At 35.4% G+C, this 24,034-nt stretch overlaps 4 protein-coding genes across 10 annotated transcripts; 2 read left to right on the forward strand and 2 right to left on the reverse strand.

The window, feature by feature from the left end:
• The first annotated feature begins 1,129 nt into the window (after positions 1-1,129).
• LOC18054621 (glutamate receptor 2.8) lies at positions 1,130-5,053 on the forward strand. Its single transcript, XM_006453391.2, has 5 exons — positions 1,130-1,447; positions 1,583-2,853; positions 3,340-3,652; positions 3,768-4,165; positions 4,297-5,053. The coding sequence occupies exons 1-5, from the start codon at positions 1,192-1,194 to the stop codon at positions 4,837-4,839; spliced, it is 2,781 nt and encodes a 926-aa protein (XP_006453454.2). The 5' UTR covers positions 1,130-1,191; the 3' UTR covers positions 4,840-5,053.
• A 99-nt stretch (positions 5,054-5,152) lies between these two features.
• LOC18054622 (diacylglycerol kinase 7) lies at positions 5,153-12,604 on the reverse strand. 4 transcript variants are annotated; one of them, XM_006453392.2, is made up of 12 exons: positions 11,957-12,604; positions 11,468-11,590; positions 11,172-11,309; positions 10,999-11,084; positions 10,620-10,707; positions 9,704-9,779; positions 8,848-8,930; positions 7,680-7,750; positions 7,102-7,179; positions 6,778-6,865; positions 6,548-6,664; positions 5,153-5,636 (listed from the first exon to the last, which is right to left on the reverse strand). In XM_006453392.2, the coding sequence occupies exons 1-12, from the start codon at positions 12,287-12,289 to the stop codon at positions 5,478-5,480; spliced, it is 1,440 nt and encodes a 479-aa protein (XP_006453455.1). In that variant the 5' UTR covers positions 12,290-12,604; the 3' UTR covers positions 5,153-5,477. The 4 variants fall into 4 exon arrangements, 2 of the variants coding, with proteins under 2 accessions (XP_006453455.1, XP_006453456.1); XM_006453393.2 differs by lacking the exon at positions 6,548-6,664; XR_002904037.1 differs by lacking the exon at positions 6,548-6,664 and having other exon boundaries at positions 5,552-5,636; positions 7,083-7,179.
• A 2,291-nt stretch (positions 12,605-14,895) lies between these two features.
• LOC18054623 (tRNA (adenine(37)-N6)-methyltransferase) lies at positions 14,896-18,407 on the reverse strand. Of its 2 annotated transcripts, XM_024192277.1 has the most exons (9): positions 18,195-18,407; positions 18,005-18,102; positions 17,821-17,921; positions 17,231-17,426; positions 17,040-17,132; positions 16,685-16,744; positions 16,441-16,515; positions 16,032-16,112; positions 14,896-15,534 (listed from the first exon to the last, which is right to left on the reverse strand). In XM_024192277.1, the coding sequence occupies exons 1-9, from the start codon at positions 18,268-18,270 to the stop codon at positions 15,157-15,159; spliced, it is 1,158 nt and encodes a 385-aa protein (XP_024048045.1). In that variant the 5' UTR covers positions 18,271-18,407; the 3' UTR covers positions 14,896-15,156. The 2 variants fall into 2 exon arrangements, with proteins under 2 accessions (XP_024048045.1, XP_024048046.1); XM_024192278.1 differs by lacking the exon at positions 16,685-16,744.
• A 100-nt stretch (positions 18,408-18,507) lies between these two features.
• Positions 18,508-22,201, forward strand: LOC18054625. Of its 3 annotated transcripts, XM_024192310.1 has the most exons (10): positions 18,695-18,728; positions 18,938-19,073; positions 19,192-19,348; positions 19,444-19,530; positions 19,816-19,943; positions 20,602-20,698; positions 20,805-20,882; positions 20,972-21,197; positions 21,303-21,526; positions 21,741-22,201. In XM_024192310.1, the coding sequence occupies exons 3-10, from the start codon at positions 19,247-19,249 to the stop codon at positions 21,762-21,764; spliced, it is 966 nt and encodes a 321-aa protein (XP_024048078.1). In that variant the 5' UTR covers positions 18,695-18,728; positions 18,938-19,073; positions 19,192-19,246; the 3' UTR covers positions 21,765-22,201. The 3 variants fall into 3 exon arrangements, with proteins under 3 accessions (XP_024048077.1, XP_024048078.1, XP_024048079.1); XM_024192309.1 differs by lacking the exon at positions 18,938-19,073 and having other exon boundaries at positions 18,508-18,728; XM_024192311.1 differs by lacking the exon at positions 18,695-18,728 and having other exon boundaries at positions 18,803-19,073.
• Positions 22,202-24,034: the final 1,833 nt, after the last annotated feature.

The following is a 24,034-nucleotide window of genomic DNA, read 5'->3' on the forward strand; positions in this document are numbered from 1 at the left end:
CGCTAGCTTGTTCGTTAGAAGCCACGAGTTTTGAAATATATGCAGCTTCCTCGAGCCATCATTATTGAGACTGTCGGGTAGCTCCTCTCCGTGCAATTATTGTCATAAGTCACGAGAGGATATAATTGACGCTACTAATGAAATGCGATTAGGGATGGTAAAAATTTTTACGGGACGGGTATCTTCAGAGATTTTCTCCATTTGGAGAGAGTATAAAGATAATTTCATATCCAATTTCTTATTCGGGGAAGAGATGTAGAAATTTTTTTACTCAATTTATTATTCGGGGAGGAGATGGGGATGAAGTGGAATCCCCATCCCCTACCCATTTTCTCATTTTAATTTTTAATTTTATTTTAATTTTTTAAAATTATTAGTAAATAAATTATAAAATTATAAATATTGGTAAAAATAAAAAATATCAAAATATTTATATTATTAAATTTTTAGGCCTAATTAACTAATTAAAATCCTAAATTTTTATTTAAGACATTAAAAAGACCGAGTAGATTCTATTAGTCCAAAATTTTTTAATTTTAATATTCTTTAAATATTTTAAACTTAAATCTATTTTTTTATTTATTTTTAGATGTTATAATTACCCACAGCGAATCACAATTTTAATATCTAATCTAATCTAATCTAATCTAATATTTGCTCTTGATTTGCTCCGATTTAACTATTGTGTTGTAAAGGGAATAATCCACATTTATAAAGTGTCCACGCCACTATTGAAAAAGTTAATTTTGAATCTAAATTCGATTTTATTTGTAATAATTTTGTATTAGACTATTGATTTGTTCATGATAGTTTATAAAAGAAGTTTGTATCCCTTACATGTTGCGTTACTTACTAATTTAATGTATGTGACTTTTGTAATGGATATTAATATAAGATATATTTCGAACTTTACTTTTGTTTGAATTTTTTATTTTAATATGATTAACTCAAAATCGAAAAAAAAAATGTATTAGTTATTCGGGGATCGGGGACCCTCGGAGATCTCCTTTTATTATTCAGGGAGGGAATGCAGATTCTCTCAAGTAATTCTGGCGGAGACGGGGAGGGGACGAGGACATACGCAAAATATCAGGGATGGGTACGGGGAGATTGGTCCCCTCCCCTCCCCTCCCCATTGCCATCCCTAAATGCGATCAGTCTGCTGGCTCTTCTCCCACTAAAGCTTAGACAATGGCGAGCCAAAATCAGTACTTGCTCTTGCTTATTTTAGTCATCTTTTCATTTCCAATACTTGAGCCCTCAGAATCAATGGAAATTGTAAAAGTGGGTGTAATTCTAGATATGAAATCCACTGTGGGAAGCATGGCAAATAGGACTATATCGATGGCACTCTCCGACTTCTATTCTCGGAACTCCCATTATCGGACAAGGCTGAATCTCCTCACCAGGGATTCTCAAAACGATGTCGTTCTTGCGGCATTTTCAGGTAATATTTTCATTCACTGTTACTGTCACTTACTCTCTACTTAAAGAAATCCCTCATAGAAACATGAAATGCCATTATTTACCGGTAGATCAAGCATTTTCTAATAATTATCTATCAAATATTGACCAAATGCAGCTATTGATTTGATGAAGAATGAAAAAGTGCATGCCATCATTGGACCTCAAAGGTCATCAGAAGCTAAGTTTGTGATCAATCTCGGAGAAAAAGCAAAGGTTCCAATCATTTCATTTTCAGCTACAAGTCCTTCTCTTTCTCCAAGTGAGCATGAAAACAAGTTTTTCGTTCGTTCTGCCTATAATGACTCCTCTCAAGTGAAAGCCCTAGCATCCATTGTTAAAGCCTATGGTTGGAGGGAAATTATCCTAATTTATGAAGATACAGATTACGGTAGTGGCTTGATTCCATATCTGATCGATGCTTTACAAGAATCTGACACTAGGGTTCGTTATAGAAGTGTCGTTTCATCAAATGCTAATGATAATGAAATTTTGATGGAGCTGGAGAAGCTAAAGAAAAACCGAACTACGATTTTCTTGGTGCATATGACAGCTTCTCTTGGTTCCAAGCTCTTCAAACAAGCAAAAATTGCAGGAATGATGAGTGAAGGGTATGCATGGATTGCCACACAAGGTTTATCGACATTGTTGGATCCTGTTAAAGACATGGAATCGATGCAAGGAGTATTGGGTTTAAGGCCATACATACCAAGCTCAAAAAAACTTGAACATTTCAAATTGAGATGGATCAAGTCGGCAGATAAACCAGATGGCTCAACTGGAGGATCAAACCTCTTTGGATTGTGGGCATATGATACAGTATGGGCAATAGCTATGGCTGTAGAGAGGGCTGGCATAGAGAATTCTAGCTTCTTGAAGTCAAATACAAGCAAGAGTAGAGTTGATATAGCAGCCTTGGGAACATTTGAAATGGGTGCGAAGCTTCTTGACACATTGATAAACACTACATTTGAAGGCTTAAGTGGAAACTTTCATTTGGTTAACGGACAATTGGAACCTTCAGCCTTTGAAATATTCAATGTGATAGGAACTTCTGAGAGAGTTATCGGATACTGGACTAAAGAGAAAGAACTTCTTTCAGAGTTGAATGATAATAACGGTAGAGCGACAAACAATCTGAAGAATCCAATTTGGCCAGGAAATACAATAGATCAGCCTAGGAAGTTGAAGATTGGGGTTCCTGTGAGAGAAGGTTTTACTGAATTTATTAAAGTAGTTGAAAATAAAAACAAGACCACCCAAGTTTCAGGTTTCTGCTACGATATGTTCCACGCTGTACTACAAGTTTTAGAATTTCCACTCCCGTATGAATTTGTTCCATTCCATGATGGGAGTTTCGATGAACTTCTTCACAAAATCGAAAAACAGGTACGTTTTAAAAACCGTTCTTTAGATATTTCTAAGAATACATACCTGCAATTGAATGTTGTTTAGAACACTGCTTCTTAATACATCTCTATTAAAAATAAACTTGTATTTTTTTTCCTTGCATTCTAAGTTTTTAGTTGTTAACATCCCAAGTTTTAGTTGTGTCCATAACATGTAAGTTGGAACGAGAACTTATCGGGTCAGTAATAAAGAACTTCAGGTGTTTATTTATTTATTTATTTAAAACAAAGCGTAGGAATGGGAGTAAGGAAATATCGACACACACACACACACAATTGTACGGTAGTAAATATCGATAACTGCACGCACCATTGAACGGTAGTAATTCTCTTTTTTTAATGGACAAAGATTGACCAAGATCATTTGCAGTCGTGTAAAACATTTTAATTTCAATCTTGTTCAGAAGGAAAGTTTTATGTTTATTATTTCAAGAACAAAAACTCATTAATTGTAATCATATTGCAGGAATTCGATGCTGCAGTGGGAGATACAACAATTGTGGCTAATCGTTCAACGTTTGTTGATTTTACGCTGCCGTATTCAGAATCAGGCGTGTCAATGTTAGTTTTGGTGAAAGATGATGAGAGGAAAAACTTTTGGATATTCTTAAAGCCTCTAAGTTGGGATCTTTGGTTAACAACAGGAGCAGCTTTCATTTTCACGGGCTTGGTTGTTTGGGTTCTTGAACACCGTATCAACACTGAATTCAGAGGCCCCCCACAGCATCAAATTGGCACAATATTTTGGTTTTCCTTCTCAACACTCGTCTTTGCTCATAGTAACGCCCTCGGAGCACTTATGCCTTTATAGCACACGTTAAGAGTTTTTTTTTTTTTTTTTCCTTTTAATTCATTTGTGATATTTACTGAAAATCATTTTTGTTATGGTTCCAGGGGAGAGAGTGGTGAACAACTTGTCAAGGTTTGTGCTCATCATATGGGTTTTTGTGGTGCTAATCTTGACACAAAGTTACACCGCAAGCTTGACTTCAATGTTGACAGTACAACGGCTGCAGCCTTCATTTACTGATGTTAAGGATATTCAGAAAAATGGTTACTTTGTAGGATACCAGACCAATTCTTTTGTGAAAGATCTCTTGACAAAAAAACTGAATTTTAATGAGACCAGGTTGAAGAATTATACCACCTCAGAAGACTATCATGATGCTTTGTCTAATGGTGAGGTAGCTGCAATTTTTGATGAAATTCCCTACATTAAGATCTTCCTCGCTAGCTACTGCTCAAGGTATATGATGGTCGGACCAACCTACAGGACTGACGGATTCGGCTTTGTAAGTCCTCTACATATTGAAATTCTCTATTGTTCTGAATGAACTTTATGATTTTTTTTTTTTTTTTTTTTTTTTTGGAAATGATAAATACACGTCAAAAGATAACTAAAATACATTCCGCCTTGTTTCAGGCCTTTCCGCTAGGATCCCCACTAGTCCCTTACATCTCAAGGGCAATCTTGAAAGTCACTGAAGATAAGGAGAAAATGGAAAATATTGAAAAGGCTTTAGGCAATCAAGCAACCTGTGAAGGTCAAGGTCCAACCACGTTGTCTTCGGATAGTCTCAGTGTTTACAGCTTTGGAGGCCTGTTCATCATCGCAGGAATTGCTTCCATGTCTTCGCTCTTGATATATGTGTTCAACTTTGTTTGTTTTCACCGGCCCGAGTTGAACAACCACGATCCCGAAAGATCATTCTGGTCGAAAATCATTGATTTGATGAAGCACTTTGACCAGAGAGATCCCTCCTTACATCCTTTTATGAAGAGAAGTGAATCCAGAGTTCATCCTGAAGCAAGTCCTGAAGGCAATGGAGCTTCGCCCGATACTGATGATATGCAGAACCATTCGAGGGATTCCAACGAAGGAGCAGATACTGTTGGCAGCTATGAAGAGGAGGCTCATTCTTCAGTGGGTAATGATGCATCTATCGGCGCACCTAACGCATCTTAGATACACCTTACATTAGCAGCAATTGTCTATGGCAAGTAGACTAGTAAGTTGTATTTTTCTGCTTGTCGCACATATCTTCGTGGGCAAAGCAATAATCTGCAGCCATATCGTACTTGCCTTGAAATCAACTGTAACAATTCAGCCTATTTAACGCGCGCACATTGAGCTTCACGCAAATAAAATCATGTATAGGCCATCCAACGCATATCTTCTATTCAGAAACATACGTTTAACACAACTGAAAAAAAGGATTTAAGTAGCTCTACACAGATGATGAATGATGATATACATGAAGGGCAAAAAGAACATCTAATTTGAATAACTTATTGAATAATTAGCAAGGATGTTTGATTCCCTCCTGAGTACTGTTGCAAATATTCAATATCAACAACTAACGAAGATAATGATACAGTAATGCTCCTACAATTTTGGGCATATGAATATAATCTACAGACTACAGTCATAATTTACAATGGTCCAAGATGGAAACAAAAATGAGCAACCCAGGGAGCCAAACCCAAATGAACTAAATGCCAGATAATTAATCCCCATGGATCATTAGAGATTGAAAGGGCACTCTCTCAATCTCAACGAACAACCCAGGGAGCCAAACCCGAATGAACTAACTGCCAGATAATTTACTCCCCACTGATCATTAGAGATTGAAAGGGCACTCTCTTAATCTCAACGAACGTCGAGTAGTCTCTGTTCAGTGGCTGTTTCCATGGTTCTCCATCCATCTGCATAAATGCATCTTTCCACTCACCACCCCTGAATTCCAATCTAATAGCTGCAGCCTGATCAATATCCATAAAAAATTAATTAGCAAATAAGCTTGGATTTTTTATGTAAGAAAACCACAAAAGGTAAATTATTGTGCCAAGGGAATCAGCATCTTTCTCTCCTTTCCCAAACTAATTCAAAGATTTAATCTTATATCTTTTCTAACAATTGGGATTATACTCTCCAAGGAATAAGTATCTACAGACAATGGCCCACTAAAGAATGGAGCATATTTGCTGATAAGATCTAACAGTTTAAATTCAAAATTAATTTTCCAAAATCAAGAGTTAGGGAATCGAACATAGAAAAGATTACATAATATTAAGATTCAAAACCAACACAATTTATCACTATGACATATTTCTTTATGATGAAAAGATAGTTTGATACTAATCATCAATAAAAGGGAAAATAATTGGTGCAAATTGTTTGAGCTATTCTTCCATTTTCTTTGATTCTATACAAAATAGCTTCTTAGATGGCAAATTCTGCCTTTTCACTTTGATAATAAGCATCTTACACACAACCAGTAATAAGCCGTCAGGGATGCGGTTTGCATACTAGTTGTGTAACCAAGCTATATTATCCTCTTTGTGTTTTCTCTCTAACAAATTATTTCACTGGGATACATATATTGTTGATCCCCTGGTTATAAATAATAAATTAATACTGCATGCTGATAAATCATGGTAGAGGACTTGTGCCACTGGCAACTTTCACAAGCATTTCACAGGTCAGAAATACACAGAGCACATTTTTTAGGGCAATGAGAGCTAATTGATGCAGTCATTTTCTGCGCAAAGAAGGAATGGTGCATAGCTCTCAATAATTACCACCGATTATACTCTCATTCAGACCAGTCTATTTATAGACTTGCACTTTTGCTTTGAAAGTGAACAAACAAACTCTGCAGAGACTGCAGTACCTGGGCAATGTGTTTGGCAGAGATGAGTTCAACCATAACGAAAGATGCATGCCATCCTTGCTTCAAACCAAAAATTTCTAGAAGACCATCATCAGCATGGGCCTCAACAAAGCCTTTCTGAAATCACACAGAAATTTCCTTGGAATATGTACAAACAAAATCTCTCAACAAATATAATTTGCCAAGCAGCTGAAAGTTTTAATTGGTGGCTGAAATCATACAATCTATACCTTTTCCAAATACTCTGGACTCAAATTTCCCCACGGATTTCTTCCACTGGCATAGTTATGAAGATTCAAAGCAACTATTGCCCTCACACTAGAAGAAACAAATAAAAAATTAGTAGAACTAACACCAAACTCAGAAGCAAGGAACAAAAAGTATAGTCTGCCATCTGTATGATATCACACAAAATTAAGCAATGGATCTTTAAAGAAGACTCAGCATCAGAAAGAAACAAGTCAAAGCAATATAACCATAAGCATTCATTTCAAGGACAACTACCAAAAAAGGATCATTGAAAGCAAACCATCACCCAGATATTCGAACTCCACCTTTTAGGGACTGCAACCTGCTCCCATTCTGAGCAATTGACCTTCTTAACATGCATCCGTAGGATGTTCTTGAGTCCCCTACAACCAGAAAACATTTCAATAAAAACCATAAAATAGAAGATTGTGGCAATGCTTAAAGCAGGAGCATCATAACATAGCATAAAAATATCACTGGTGAAGGATCACTGTTTCTCAGTAGTACAAGCGAAAGTACTCTTGAAATTTTTAAGCTTACAATAACAATATGTCGCTACTAGAAGTGGCATAGACAGCTAATTATCCACATAGCAGTCTACATACAATTCATGCACAAGTATTTCTGCAAAACTACTCAGGTCTTTCATGCTTACGCTGCCAAAGAACTCATACTTTATTCTTAACCAGGGAAGAAAGATAAATGCAAGAGTTTTCCTTTCCAGTTAGAAGCAAAATAAAAATTAAAATACAAATGAGCCGAAACTGATAAAAAATAAAATCCTAATTTTCCTAACAAAGTTGATTGATTGTTGCGAACCATACATAAACAAGCTACAAACCATCATTAATATAACAAACTGCCCAACTCGCAGATATCTAACCTTAAATTTGGATCACTTATGCAAGGTGTGAGGAACCAACCCTGAGTGCAACTGTAGCCAGAGTATATTAACTGCAACAGACAGACCAATAACAGTATTATCATTAAAAAAAAAATACCAACAGTCAGTTTTCTAAGCATTGGCTTATGCATTCGTGCTGCAAACAAGTGCTCTGATAAGAAAAGCAGTAGAAAGACTTCTCCAAAAGAGGTTTAACAATTAATAAATTTGGTTTCTATAAATAATGTATCAGTAAATTTAGTCTCTGCAAATGTGAGAAATAGTTAATTTTAGAAATTAACCATTTTGAAAAATAAATAAGGATGAAAGTAAATTTTCATAACTTCCGTTACAACTCAGAAATAAGTTCTTTACAACATGACAACATATAATTATTTGAAACTACTAAGAACTTCTTTCTCTTCTTGGGGGAGGGATAACATTTCAGTGATGGTATATAAAAATTTGGATTAAGAGAGGATTTTCTGAAGGCACTTGATTCGTTTTAGTGTTTTCTGAAAAGTTAAAACTGATCGTTAGAATTCAAATTCTCAAAAAGCATCCCCTTCCTTACTTCCAAAATTGATGTGAATGAAAGATGCTTTAAACTTTGACCAGAATTATTACCAAACAAACACTTGGCCTTTCATTAGGAATCAATATTCAGTAGACAAAAATGGCTTTATATGACATGATCACCCCGGGTCTGGAGCACTACACTTAAAATGAAACGGCAAAAGCAGCATAAACAAGAAGGTCTATTCATCTGAAAGATGCCTATAAAAGAAAGGGTTAATTTCAAATTACCCTCCGCACAAAATGACAATCTTCAAAATGCCTACCATATTATTGTAATGTGTAAACCTTAGCTTACCCACTAATTTTGTTAAGAAGACAAAAAAAATTTCATCAATTACACACCCATTTTCCCTTATCTTTTGAACAAAAATGGGGATAATTTGAGGTTTACAACAATTTGGAGAGAGTTTCAAAGATTGACATTTCATGAGGGGGTTAATACAAAATTAATCCTTAAAAAAAAATCATGATTATATGTCTTCTTACAAATGATGAGCTTATAACTAATAAAAGTTTCACATTGATTTGTACTGCAAAGAAAATTCAAAACTATAAGAAGACATAATTCAAAGGCCATGTTCAATCAGACCTTATTTGAAATAGGACCTTGTGCAAGGTAAGGTTTTTCATTACGTAAATGGTGGAAGCCATAAGCAACTTGAGCATCCATTCCTGTAAAACAAATAATAACAGTAAGAAACTTGTTACGAAAGAACAAAATATTCATAATCAACAATAAAACCAAAGGTTTGTCATTCAGACTATGATCAGTTTTTTTTTTTTTTTTTTTTTTAATTACATGAGACTATTGCTCAAAACTACAACTCATATTACATGAGACTGTAAACGATATTTACAAATCAGACTATTACTAGGACAAGAGTACATTAACATCATATAAAGCACTATCCAGATTTTAATCCTCACTAACAATCGAGGGATGTCTACTCCACTCACATTTCATAAGGGAGAAGACCAGCCTCCACTCAAATTTGAGAGAGGAATTAAGTCCCCATAGTGCTATATGGGGACTCGAACTCAAGCTCTCATAATGTGTGAGAGCTTGAGTTCTAACCACTCGGCCTTAATAATCAGTTCGGAACCAGAAAACTAGCACTCTTCTTTTCTATTAAAATTTGGTTGAGCTTCAATGGGTTATTGTAGGCTCTACAGGTACACGCAGTAATAAGAAAAGAACAATCATCAAAAGGGAACTTGAAACTATTGCAATGAGAAGCAAATGGCATATCTAAGTTCAATTTATTAGGTAACACACGCATCAAATCAAGACACTTGCATGGGTGAAAATGAGCCTCACGAAAAGATTAGTTTGTGCACAACATCCCATTTGATAACCCGTTGAAAGCTCCAGTCTCAAGATTGGAGAGTGAAATCCATGTACAGAAAATTTAAGAACCCCGTATTTTGCAGTCAGCTTGACATACCTATGCTGAAGTAATTATAAAACACTCCTTCATAGCAGTTCACTTTTTCAGGCAGTGCCCCCTCAATCTGTAAGCCCTACACACAGATGAAAGTTATATGATCAATAATACAATTTTATATCATCAAAATCAACAGTTTAACATTCGAAGAACTAACTCTCAACCAACAATGAAAAGGAAAATCCAAATATCAATGTACTACCCCAGTCGTCTCTTGCTCAGAAATTTCATGTTACTTTCATGCATGATATCCCAAAACCATATTTTCAGTTTTCTACGTACTCTTGGGGTACAAATAATGAAATTTTACTCCCTTTCTCCTCAAGAAACCTCTAATTTCCCCAGCAACAAAAGAGTGGTATGACTTATCCTTTCGGAGAAGGGGACATTCAGCAATTGAAAGAAATGTTACCCTATAGTTTTACACAGATGGAGCACCATGATAACTGCAGCACATTTGCTCAAGTGGTAAAAATACATATTATGCATAAGACATCTAACAATGCACCAGCAGCGAGAGTTTGAAATTGTTTCAAATTGCATTATATATTAACTCTGAACATTATTCACTCAATTTTCAAGACATTCTCTGTGCTTTCATAAACTAATATATTACAATGCCAATATCATCTATGCTTTGCAGAAAAAAAACCTTATACAACCTAATTAAAATCCAACGAAGTATTATCTCAATCCTCAATTAAATTATGAAACTTAATCCCCAATTATAACATCAAATTCATTTGTGAACAAAAGAGTATAATTCAACGATGTATAGCTGAATTTGTTCAGAGCAGACCAGCAAATACACACAGTATGTTCGATATTCAACAGAAGATACAGTTCATTGATTGAAAACCATTCATCCAGGAGGACTGATAAAAGCATGAAAATATCAAGCAGCATGATCCACTACCTGATCAAGAGCACAATCTTCAGTAGGCTTCAGAGAATGGGGTGGATCCACAACTTCTCCAGATGGCATTTGAATTACAGCATGCCAACTGCATCACCAAAGGCACGATTACTAAAACAAACTCAGCTTATATTGATAAGGTACAACAAAATTAAACGCTCATAATCTAATGGATTCTGAAGCAAAGAGATCTATACCAACCATACAGTAGAAAGACAAATAAAAGATGGATAGATATATACTCATAGAGGCAGAAAACATATATACACAAGAAACCACTAAACTTAAAAAAAAATATCATAAAGTCATTGGCAAACAACAGCAGATCCATACAGTTCAGAACAGAGTACCAAATTGATAACTAATGAGAGATAGTTACCTGTCTAGACGGCATATTGGACCTGCACTGGCTCTCTGAAGAGTTCTTTTGACAGCTGATTTCCAGGCAAACGGAAATGAGCCGCCCTGAATAAGGCATTCAAAACAACAACTGAATAAGCAATACAAGCAGATGATTGGAAAAATTAAAATAAATACAAAGCTAAAGCATACCCAACCAAAACTCCTAGAGAGGTCATTTCCTGTACCAAGTGGAATAATTGCTACTGGAGGAACTGGCTCCCGGCCCTGTTTGTTAAGTTCACCAACACTTCCTAGTACCCAACCAACCGTACCATCACCTCCAGCAACCTACAAAATCCTCACAAAATTTCCAATTTCACACATGCAAGATTTGGAGTGTGTATACATATATATACATACATACATACATATACATATATATAAACTCACTCAAAAGATCTGTAAATGAGGTTCAAATAAAGTAATATGTGCCAGAATGTACAAACCACTATTCTCATCTTTTGACGAGTATCTTTGGCACAAAAGTCACCAAGCTCAGCCAACTTCTCCAAACAAGCCAATCCATACTGGACAAACTCATGTGGTTTCACCTCTGATAAATCAAAAACCTGCATTACAAAATAGTCTCAATTGAAGAGACAGACCTTCTAAACATAGCTGGACCAAGAAATTTAACAGAAATTTAACTGAGATAACATAGTAACAGTTAAATCGAACAAAAACAAGATAAATTATTACTATCACAACTTCAAATCATACAAACTCAGAAACACTAAGAAAAATCAACAACGAAGTCAAAAACTTCACTACTTTAGTGCATTGAACTAAATTCTACTTCATTTATTTACTAACAAAAAAATGAATATGCATAAAGCCCCAGATCATCAAATGCAAAATACAAACTAAGCAAAAAAAAAAAAAAAAGATTCAAAAAGAACAATTTTTTGGGTGAAATTAGAAAAAAAATTAGTGACCTGTTCTTTTCCCATCAATTCCTGGAGGCGCTCCTTCAACTCAGGCCCGTGCCGTCCACCGCTGCGCGAATTTATAAAAACAACCATCGGCGCTTCCGGCGGCTGAACGCCGTTACCGTCAACGATTACATCGCTCTGGCAGGTATCAGCCGGCGGCTCGCCTTCCTTCCGCCTAATCGCGTTGCTCATCGCGACTCGCAAATACTCCGGTATCGAAAGCTTCCGCCTTAAATCCTCTTTATCAATTCGCATCCCCGACAACCCGCAGCCGCGAATCGAGTCAATCATCGACGATCTCGCCGCAATCCGCGTCGTCGACGACGGCGAGTCCATCGGAGAAACCCTTCTTCTCTTAACTCAACTGAAAAGTATTCGTTAGAGAATAAAGAAGAAGAGGCAGATGACAAAAATTGATTCGAGAGTTGAAATATAAATCATTTCAAATTGAATTAATTTTGTTTATAATTAATTAATTAATACTTTTTCATTAATGGGGCCACGCGGGAGGATGGAAGGGTTTAATGACGGTTTTGAAAAACGATGGCAGTTGAAAGGTATACGAGACAAAAGAGTGAAACAACTTGAACATCTAATGCCCTTCTGGTAGTGATTAATTTCAAGCCTGTTTTTGGGAAATGATTTTTTTTTTTTTTTGGCCTTTAGATATTACTCATTTATATGTTCGGTATAGGCATTAAAAGTTTGCAACTTGCAGCCAATTGGGTCGTTCAAAATTAAATGTATTTCATAAAAGTCACTGGTTTTACAAATTTGGTTTATCAACGGATAATTTTATTTATCTTCCAATTTTTGTTCAAATAATGAAATGAAATAAATATGGATATCATTACTCACATAATTTATTTTTGAAATCTTTCTTTAAAATTCGAAAATCACCATAATTTTCCTTCAAATTTATCCCCAAAAAAAAGGGATTTATTAACTATATATTATGATATGCAATCAAATTTGGTTTAGAATCTGTGGATAGTTGAGGACATTTGTCACCTCAATTCCATAGCAAGGAAGTAAATTGCCATAATATTGATGCTCTAGGTATTTATTACACGTCTACCTTCATAATTCATATCTACTATGCTTTCCGATATGGGCATGATATGGGGAAAAAGGCACTCTCATAATTTGGTTTCTCTCCCAGATAATTAAATACAAATGCAATTACTATATTTAGCTTATATTGTTATAAATGTATGAGTAACAGAATATTATAAAAAAATGAACACAACTTAACTCAACATCAAATTCAGATTAAGTGGGAGTTTAACTCCCTAAATTTAAGAAATAATAGAGGTGTGGAGTAAACGTTTATTATTCACGAGAAACCTTAAAAACAATGATACTACCATAAACAATACAATAGTGCTACACATCTTAAATTTTTTATCCTAAAAAGTTATCTCAAATGATGTGTTATTAATTGAGTGGTTGATAATTCTTTACAAGATTCAAATAAATTAATTGTATTATCTCACCAACCAATTGATAAATGACATATTATTTGAAATAATTTTTTAAAATAAAAAATTTGAGACGTGTAGCATTACTCTAAATAATATTGTATAAATCATCTTATCGAAAATTTTCTAAATTATATTTATTTATAAACGCGTTGTTATTATTATTATTTATGTTGACGTTAAGGCAAACCTTTTAAGTTGAAAGTTCAAAGTTCAAATAGAAGACCGGTGACGAAACAAGTCATCAGATAGGGCGTAATCCGCGCTTTTAACTGGGTAGTTCTGACTTACCGTTATCTGCCACGTGTGAAACTGCCTTAAAAATTGATTGCTTGGATTGCATTGTATCTTATCGAAGATTCTTCTGCACGTGCTGCCCGTGTGATTCCTTTCATTCCTCCCCTTGCTTTGTCGGAACTCGGAACCAAACCAATGGTTCTTTCGTAAATAAATTAATAAACAGCGGTAATTAGTAATTTGGAGGGTCAACGAAAAATTCATTACGCGTTCGTGGAGTCCCCACGAGTCCACGCGTTTGTTGTCGACTTGTCGTGAAAGAATAAAGACTGGGCCCCGCCATTATATAACACCAAAAAGTTAGACCTTGTATCAAGTTTTTTTCCCGTTGTCCTTTCTTTACCTATAAAATAATAAAAAACTTTGGCTCTTGAAACTTGAAAGTTGGGGGTTGTCAGAATTTTGCTTTTGTACGTGTGAAACAAAATTCTAAACTTTGATTGGGGGTTAACACTATTCTCATCGATTATGCACCCAACATTATTTACAAATAAATATTGACAACGGGGGATGAATTTTTCATTTAAAAAAAAAAAAAAAAGACTTGAATTGTGAACGATAATTTAAGAATATTTATTATAGGGTACAATACTCTTAAACTACTGTAGTTACAACCTAAACTTATTCCCTTCATGATCTGATAAAGGTCCATGACAGATCACTTGATTGGTGGTGTCATATTGTTCTTGTTCCACAGTTTACCAAGTATTGAAGATTTGGTGCGTTACATTTTTCCAGTTCATGCCATATAAAGAAGGTTGAAGGCAATTATTTGCAACTTTCTATTGTTTCTATTTCAAGAAAGCTTCATAGCTTGTTAGTACCTTTACCTTTTTCTTTCATTTTTACTACTTCTGTCGAGGACGAAAACGCAACAGCTTCTTTTTTTCTTCTTTAACAAGCAAAGAATAAAGAAATTATTATATAAAAAAAAAAAAAACATGCACACACTTTATTAAGGAAAACAGGTTATTGAAAAATGAAAAATTGAAGTGATCACTGATCACCCTCCCCTTTACGGTCTTTAGAGAGCCCAAAATAGAAGGGATTACTCATTCAACTCTTTTCTGGGCTTGGGCTTAGTTTCACATCCTAAGATTGCAACCAACTCTGTGATAGACCCCCGAATTCAAAAAAAAAAAAACAAATACTTTTATAGACCCATAAAAAATCTAGCCTGAATATCATTGATTTCCAGATCCAGCAGTTTTCTGCTGGTGGAAGCAAAAAGCTGAAGTATGACGGCTAGTAGATTGGCACTTATAGACACACAACACAAGGAAGACACCATCTCTTCAATCATGTATGTAAGTCAACCGATCAGTTTTGTCTCAAGAAGTATTATATGAGAAGTAAACTTCATGTCAAAAGCAGAAAAACAATTCTATGCACATTGGAAAAACATATAATACTGAGAAGGATGGATCATGTTAGATGATCTCTCCACATTGAGTAATCGCAACGGTTTTGCTTACCATTGGGGAATTCAGATGAAATTGAGACTTTTTCTACAATGACATTGCCGTTGCCATCAATTCTGTATGAGAGATCCAGTCCTTCCAGAATCAGGTGATAAATCACGTGCTCGGAGGGAGTAGGACCTTGGTCACTTCTGCAAACAGAAGTTTCTTCGTCTTGGTTTTCGTCAACGTCTGAAGGATTACCAAATGCCTTGCCATTTCCTATCATAACTAGGGAATCATGAGGTCGATTTCGCTGGGAGACTGATCTGATATCCCACGAAAGCACTTGTTTGATCAAGCTTTGAAGCTCATCTGTTGATGCATAAAGTGATTTCTTTCCCTGAAACAAGCAAAATGAAGTCAACCCCAGAAGAAGATTAAAAGAATGAAAGGTTTAGGTTTTTCAATTCGAGAATTGACATTCTGCTTAGCTAGTGTCAGTCACATGTTAAAAGAACCGTCTGAAACTCCATTCAGCATTTTTTAGTAGAATTATTTCTAACTAAAAAATGCCGTGATATCACAAAGAGGTTGAATTGACCATCATATTAAAGCTTCCAACCTAAGGCTCAGAGAGCAGTCGGAGTAAGGATCTCACAGCAGAAGGCTGATTTTCAAAGCTGATCCATGAACTTGTTTTATAATAAGCGCAAATGAGGCTGAAGACTGAAAAACAATCTAGCAATGCTTGAAAACTATTATTTCAGGGAATAAGATGCTAGTGGAATTGGTCTTGAGAAAGAAAAACTGGACTGTCGCTGTTGCTCAATAAATCAAAGATACAAACAGACATTAAGCAGAAAACTCAACGTGTTAACCATATATGTATCCACTTACTGCAGTTCCCCAGCAATCATCAAGTGTTGAAAAGAAGCCCTCGGCGAAGCTGACAGAAGCTATTGTTAACTTATTTTCCACCTTTGCAAAAATAGCACATTATTCACAATGAAAAGGATACCAATGAAATATACAAGCAAAGAAGCAAAAGAGAAAAAAAAGAGCAGCTAATATCACATGGATAATTCAGTCTATTAAAGTGATATACACCATGCTCCAAACATAGATAGGAGCATAAAGTTAAATTTCTTGAAAAATATATTTGAACTTCCAATGAACGTAAAAGACATAAGCCAAGTCTGCCGTGCTTGTGTACCCCAAGATATCAAGGATTGACGTCCAGATTATAAGTAATTGCACTCTTAAGAGTATTATGAATAACATCTATAGAGGATAGTAGAAGTTATACCATTACCCACTCTGGCACCTCTGCTCCTTGTATGCTGTCACAATATGGTAGATATGGTTTGACATCAAGTACCGGCTGTGGATAAAATTTAAACAATGAGTACGACCGATAATTAAATTCATCAATGGCAGACATAAAAGCATTTAGTTGACTGTGACACAAAATTATAAGCAAGAGATAGAGAAACTCATTGATTATCTACTTAGTCTGGTCTGGCTAGTGTAGATAAGTAATGAAAACTTACTGTCCCATCAACCAGATCCACACCAGATAGCAGAACCGTATTTCCTTGCACTGCCTCCACCTGAGGTACACAGACTAAACTTATTTAACTTAACATACCCCTTTTTCACAGCATATTTTGTCTGTTATCAAGGGCTACTTCATTGCAAAATCATGCCTAAACATAAATGAATAGTTTCTAATATAGTGTGCCAACACATCTGCCAAATTATTTTCTCAAACACACTTGATGTGCTTGACATGAAACTTATATGGTAATCTAATGTCTTTTAAATTTCTGGACTGCAAATTCCCCCTCTTTGATACCTTGGTAAACTTAACTTATTTCAAGCAAAAACTATAGATTAATAATGTACCTTTGCAACAGTAAGTCCAATAGGACATGGCCGATGGGGAGATCGGGTAGCAAAGACTCCTATCCTTTCACCTTTTAGTCTTGGGACTCTCACCTAACCAAGCCAAAGTCCTCTAGAAAATTAAAGATGATAACAAATAATTAATGATAAAACCTGAAATAGTTGCTATACCAAAGGATGGTGCTGCATACTTTGGCTTTGAATTTTGATTTCGATGGTTCCTTCCATAACTTCTCCAGATCTGTATTTAAATGAAACACATATAGAATCCAGCAATGAGAATATTCTCCAAGACCCTCAAGGGAAGCTGGAGGAACGCGAGATGCATCAAACACCAAACATGCCCTAGCAAGAGGAACAAGTAAAGGTTGCCTCGGTGTCCCATTTCTGCACCAAATGAGATAGCTCACCAGATCAGACAAGCACTTATGCAACCCTACACATTCATTACAATCTTAATTTTCTTCTTAAAAGTCACTTTGCAAATTTTTCCAACTAACCCATTTCAACATAACAGTTGATATTTTGACCCAACTCGCACTCCTAGCGGATCAATTAAAAATCTAAGCTTTCAAAATTTGAAGGAAGAATTTCATTAATGCTTCGAGCTTTCCAATTTCCAAGTCAATCTAGCTCATCAAATAAAAATTTTCCTATACATCCTTAGTAGCCTAATTTCACAAGAATCTTGGTATATTTCAAATACTTCATCCAAATGACATTAAAGAACACAAACCAACAGGAAAAGAAAAAATTATGATTAATGAGGGTCTCAAATTACCTGGTAGAGAAGCAAGACTGGACTACACCAATAGGAGTCATGGGATAAGAAGTCAGCTCCAAATTTTCAGACTTGGGTTGTGCCAAAGCTTTCCTTAAAGCCTACAAAAATACAATGCAAATGCTCATTAATAGAAAGTGCGAGCCGCAAACCATCAGTAATTGGATACAAATACAGAAACCACCTGTTGAGCCCTGACACGACCTTGCCTCTCAGCAGCACATTTTTGTAGCGTTGAGTTCAAAGATTTCTCTAGCCGCTTAAACTTTCCCCATATATAAACTGAAAGATTATTAGATGAAAAAGAGCTCAACGTAACGTTAATTAAAACAATTAAAAAAAATTTGAAACAGTGCAATTGGCTGATAGAGTACAAGAGATGGCAGTGGAAGCAGAAATGGCGGATGCGGCAACTGCAAATGCAACTAAGGTTAAGGTTTTGGAGGACATGACCGGCTTTCTCTCTCAAAACTTCCTTCTAGATCACTTTCCTAGTTAACCGCCGGCATCGGGTTTATGTTGTCAAGCCGAACTTCCACGCTGAGGCAGCCTGTTCAAAAGTAAACGTCATGTCGTCTTTTTCTTATTATTTATGACATCATATCGTTTTATTAAAACTTTATAAACGACGCCTCATAGCTTTATAACTCTGGAGGAAGAATTGTACGGAGGTCGTTCGTTCAAAACTGATAAACGACATGACGTCCCTTTTTTTGACAGATGATAGCATGGTGTGTATAATTAGACGACTTGTCGTCTTAAGCGGCAATGGCTCAGACAGCCGGCATAGAAGAACGGCATTCCATTCATCCCTCTCATTTAGTCAGACAAACCCTTTTTATTTTAATGCATAATATAACACAACAACCCACTTTCTCTTTCTCTGAATGCATTGGCAACATTAGTAGGTACGGTTTTTCCTCTTCTTTGTTCCATAATTTAATGCATTAGCCACACACACTTCTGTTTCAAGTTTCAACTCTCTTTATTGTCTCTTTTTCTTTATGCATTGTTATTATCCGTTGCTTTGAGAAACCCTTTTCGTACATTCAGATGAGGAACTCAGTTGCAAGAGTTGTGATGTTTCTGTTGTTGTCTTTGTTTCTCTTGTTTTCAGTGTCCCGTTTGTCTGATTTGAACTACCCATTTTCTGGAATTGCAAACAGTGTCAACTCCAACAATAATTACTTTAATTTTAGCTCAATTTTGCATATACCTCACTTGCTTCATTATTTTCGTGTACACCTTACAAGGTAGTCTAATCTTTGTAATTTTTCCTTTTTTCCTCTTTTACTTGATCGACGATGCTTGTTCATTAGAAATTATGGTTGATTTGAGATTGTCTAAAATGTTTGCTGGAACATTGTGCAGAAAGGTAGCTAGAGTACATCCCAATACTATAACTTCAATTTCCGAGAGTTTAAACATGAAGAAGGATTGTGGCATTAAAGGACTGGTGGCAGAGGAGTTCACATTTCCTGCAAATTCAGCTCCCTTCAAGAGCTGCCACGCCTCAACCATTGTTGAGGTTATGCAATTCGATGAAATTAATGTTTTAGTTCTTTCCAGCATTATTTTACTAGGAGAAGTTAATTGGGTTGTTGCTAAATAAGATTAATGCAGGTAGATAAAGGACACTTTTTAGTTGCTTATTTTGGAGGTTCATGCGAGGGAGCACCTGATGTGAAAATTTGGTTGCAGACATTCAAGGTAGTAAGTTATACAATTTCTCAGTTTTACTTCATGAACAAAAGTTGTATTTCCTTCATACACTATGCTTTGTTAATTTCATTTTGGAAGTAAAGGTGCTTCTGTGTTTCTTGGCTGTAACCTCTCCTTTATGCCATTAAACGCTGTTAAAATATATGAAACCACGTGAAATTTATGGTACTTCCCCTGTCAAGTTGATTTATTGCAATTGTTAGATCTTTTGATATTGCCATCTTTGCATTTCTCTTATTATGATTGTTTATTGAGTAAAAATTTGTTGGGCAGGATGGCCGTTGGCAATCACCCATTATCGCTGATGAAGAACCTAATGTTCCAATGTGGAATCCTGTGTTGTTCAAGCTTCCTTCAAATGGGTTGTTGCTGTTTTATAAAATAGGCCAAGAGGTTCAAAAGTAAACTTCCAACTCCATGCTTCTGAATAATCATTGTAGTCGAGCCAAATGTGATCTTTAATAGTTTTCCTGTTTGGTTTTTGAAAATATTCCTCCCATAAGATTACCAGACCATTCATGACTTGTTACTAATGTAAATTTTTTAATAAAACTATCTCCAGCAATTTCTCTAATGATATTGGTGATTTTGCTATTAAATGTTTTAGGTTAACTTGCATTAAATATCCAATATTCATATTTTACAATATAATGACAACATGTGGATTTGCAACGACTTCATTTTGTGAGTATACAGCCTTGAAATTATGAAGAAGCCACCAACTCATTGTTCTTTGAAATCAATGATTTTTCTGCTGGCACTCCTAGGTTCTCCTGCAATTACAGTAATAAACTCTGTATCTGTGATCATTTGCCCTGTGTTTTGGAAATGAATTGATTTTTGTACTTGTTTTTTCCTGCCAGTGTTTGAAGAGATGGAATTCTATATGTGGAAAACAAATGAAGTTTTGGACTTCTGCTTCTTTTGTTCTGAAATAGAATAACATATTGTTATATTATACTTTCCTTCATGTTCAACAATGTGGAAATGTGAAACCTTGTTATCTTTACTAACTCATCTTCCTGGCCTATGCTCACCATTGGCCCAATCAAAACTTAGATGGAGTGGGTGCATGAAGCGGTCATATAATAAAGGTGTCACTTGGTCAGAAAGAGAGCAACTGCCTCCTGGTATACTAGGGCCATCTAAGAATAAGGTATAAAATTTTAGTATCATATAGGTTCTGTCATCTCATGAGGTGCAGAATTTTATTGTTATTTGTAGGATGCTCTGATCAAAATCTGCTGACAATACCCCTGCAGCCTATCTTGCTAGAAAATGGGCTTTTGCTCTGTGGATCCTCTGTTGAAAGTTGGAACTCTTGGGGCTCATGGATGGAGGTTGGAAGTAACTTATCTATGCGAGCTGTTAAAATGTAGTGAAGTGTTAAAAGGCAGGATAATTTAGATTTATGATTTCAATGCAACAGGTTACGGTAGATGCGGGTAGGTCATGGAGAAAGTACGGTCCTATTTACATCCCAAATGAATCTCTCAGTGTGATTCAACCGGTTCCTTTTCATACTGCAAACAGGACCCTGCGTGTTTTAATGCGATCTTTTAATGGAATTGGTAGAGTTTGCATGTCAGAATCGTGTGATGGTGGCCTCACCTGGAGTTATGCAAAACCTACTCAATTGCTAAATCCTAATTCAGGTTTGATGGCCAACTAATTATGTTTCTTATACAAACATACACATATACATATATGTTTCATTTGCTATTTGTCTAATACTATGATATTTATTTACAACATACTAGGCATTGATGGAGTCAAGCTGAAGGATGGACGGCTCTTGCTTGCCTACAATACAGTCTCCAGGGGCGTGCTTAAAGTTGCCTTATCCAAAGATGATGGTGATTCATGGCATGATGCTTTGACATTGGAGGAGAATTTGGCAATGGAGTTCTCATATCCAGCTGTTATCCAGGCTAGTGATGGATCTGTTCACATCACCTATACTTATAATAGGACACAGATTAAGGTAAAATCTTAGTGTGTGGAAATTCATTGTTATATCTGCTATCCATCTGAGGTCATTTTTCCTTCATTCCTTCAATTCTTCATTCAAAATTTCGTTGATTTTATAGCCAATTATCTCTTTTCCTTTTCCTCTTTAAATGGTTACTATCTTGCAAATCACTGGAAGAGTAATCAATGTAGGAGATATAACTTCTTCTCGAAATTATTTTTCGCAGCATGTTGTTCTTCTACCAAATTGATGCAGCGACATATAAACAAGTAGGAGGTATGTTCCAGTGTGTTGGAGTTAACTCTGTTTACTGTACTATCTATTAATTGTACTTATGTTCCAGTATGTTGGAATTAACTGTATTTACAATACAACCTATTGATTGTATTTACTATACAATCTATCAAGAAACATCTTTACATATCAGTTTGAGATGAAACATCTTTGATTCTTTATATTTTCAAGTCTTGGGATTGATTTATGCACGTCTTCAATATATTTTCTGTCTACGAAGTACAAAAGTATACTGTTGTCTTATTTCTCAAGCTTTTTTGGTGGTTACTGGATCCTTATGCCATACTTTACCAACAGTTTTTTTGGGTAGCCTTGTCTACCTCACTATATCTGAGCCCAGCATTGCTCTAGTACATGTTTTGGTGGTATAGGCTGCACTAAGCTGCTTTCTTTTTTTTTCTTTCTTTTTCTCGGTTCTTTTTTTTTTTTTGGGTCTTATCCATCGGATGTGCACTCTATTCTTCGCATCCAGTTCTCAGATTTGGCTTTGAACCAACTTGATATCAAGTGATGTTTCTCATTGACACGACCGGTGGACCTACCCTCCAACTGGCGTCTTCTTTAGGAAATCCTACACATTTGTGGTTTCTACCTCTTGACAAACTCTAGGGTATGGATCCACCATGTGTCTGAGGGGATAGTATATTTATATATGATGCATGTATTGCAATATGTGTGCTGCACTATTTAATGCTATTCTTCTAGGATTTGGCCTTGTTTATCTTTGATAATTGACAATGTGGAAATGTATCTGAATAGCTAAATATTATTGATAAGTTTGCATAAACAAAACTACGGTTTTGGCACCTTTTTATACTAACCTTAAATATGATGAAATTATCAAAATAGACAAATTTGAAATATTATTTTATAATTAAATTCTCCTAGTCTAAATAAGTAAAGCAAAACAAACGGTATCTATGATATTTTAAAAAAAGAAGATAAAAATCCTAAAAGTAATAAGAAAAATAACAAAATAGCTTAAAACTACAAAACGGACAAGAAAGAAACGAAATTTTTAGTTCGATCATAGCGGTTCTATGTTTGGTTCGTCTTGTAACAAACTTTGAAAAATATATTATGAGTTTAAAATGAATACTTATAGTTCGGGCTATGGCTCTTTAAAAAAATACTCTACTCATCTTATGCAACAAAGAGCTAACTCAAAGCTTAGACGTTAATCAAAGGTTAATCTTCTAACAAATAAAGTTGTTAGACATTGTCAATCTTGTAAACTTACGGTTAGTTTATGAAATGAAGTGCTCTACACCTCAAAGGGAAACTTTGGGCATTCTGCATATATGGCACATGAAGTTATGTAGAGCCCATTTGTCACTCTTGTAAGGATGAGCTTGTGGTCATTCGTTGGACCTAAACCGGATGGATGATATGGTCCACGAAGTGATGTGGGTGCATTGTCGCCTTCGATATTTGTTTCCTTACATTGAGACAAACTCTCGTGCTCTTCATTGTTTCCAAATTTTCACAGCTGATGCTTGCCTACTGCATGAATTAATATGATGATCAAAATAAAGATAAAGACAATATATATATAGAGCAGAGGCAGACATCGTATCTTCTATTGCTTTAGTTACTAAACATTCGGGATGCAAATGGTTCTGAATATTACTTGTGGAATGGATCATATTTTCTTAAATAAACCCTTACTAATACATAGGACTGAAACTTCTACCCACCATTATGCTACCACCCTTTTTTGTTTTTTTCCGTCATAGTATACCAAAATTTTGCCATGTCAGCTAAAGGATGTGCAATGTATCAAGTGCATATAAATCATTATCAATTTTGAAGACCGACAATTAATGTGAAGTCGTCTACAAGTCAGGAAATTGCATTGTCATGTTGCATGCTAATTGGTCCCTTTTTGCGATTGTATTCATTGACAATGAATATGTCTACCAGTTTTATACGATTTTTCACACGTGTTAGTCAATATGAAAGACTGATTCAAACACATCCAAATCTTTTTGTCGTCTCCAATTCAAAGCTTTACAACTAGATCAATTTAGTCTTATAATGTTTTTTCTTTGAATCTAGCAGGGCCATCATCTACTATTGAATGCTTTATTTATTTACTTTCTTTTTCTTCCTCTTCTAATGAAAAGATATGAAATTATCTTCTTTTATGGACTTTCTTCTTTTTCTGGAATAAGACGTGGAACTTCATAATGTGAATTTATATGCCTTAAATAAATGCAGGCAGGC

This window comes from Citrus clementina, unplaced genomic scaffold (assembly GCF_000493195.1).
Source record: "Citrus clementina cultivar Clemenules unplaced genomic scaffold, Citrus_clementina_v1.0 scaffold_1, whole genome shotgun sequence".
Classification (NCBI taxonomy): Eukaryota; Viridiplantae; Streptophyta; class Magnoliopsida; order Sapindales; family Rutaceae; genus Citrus; species Citrus x clementina.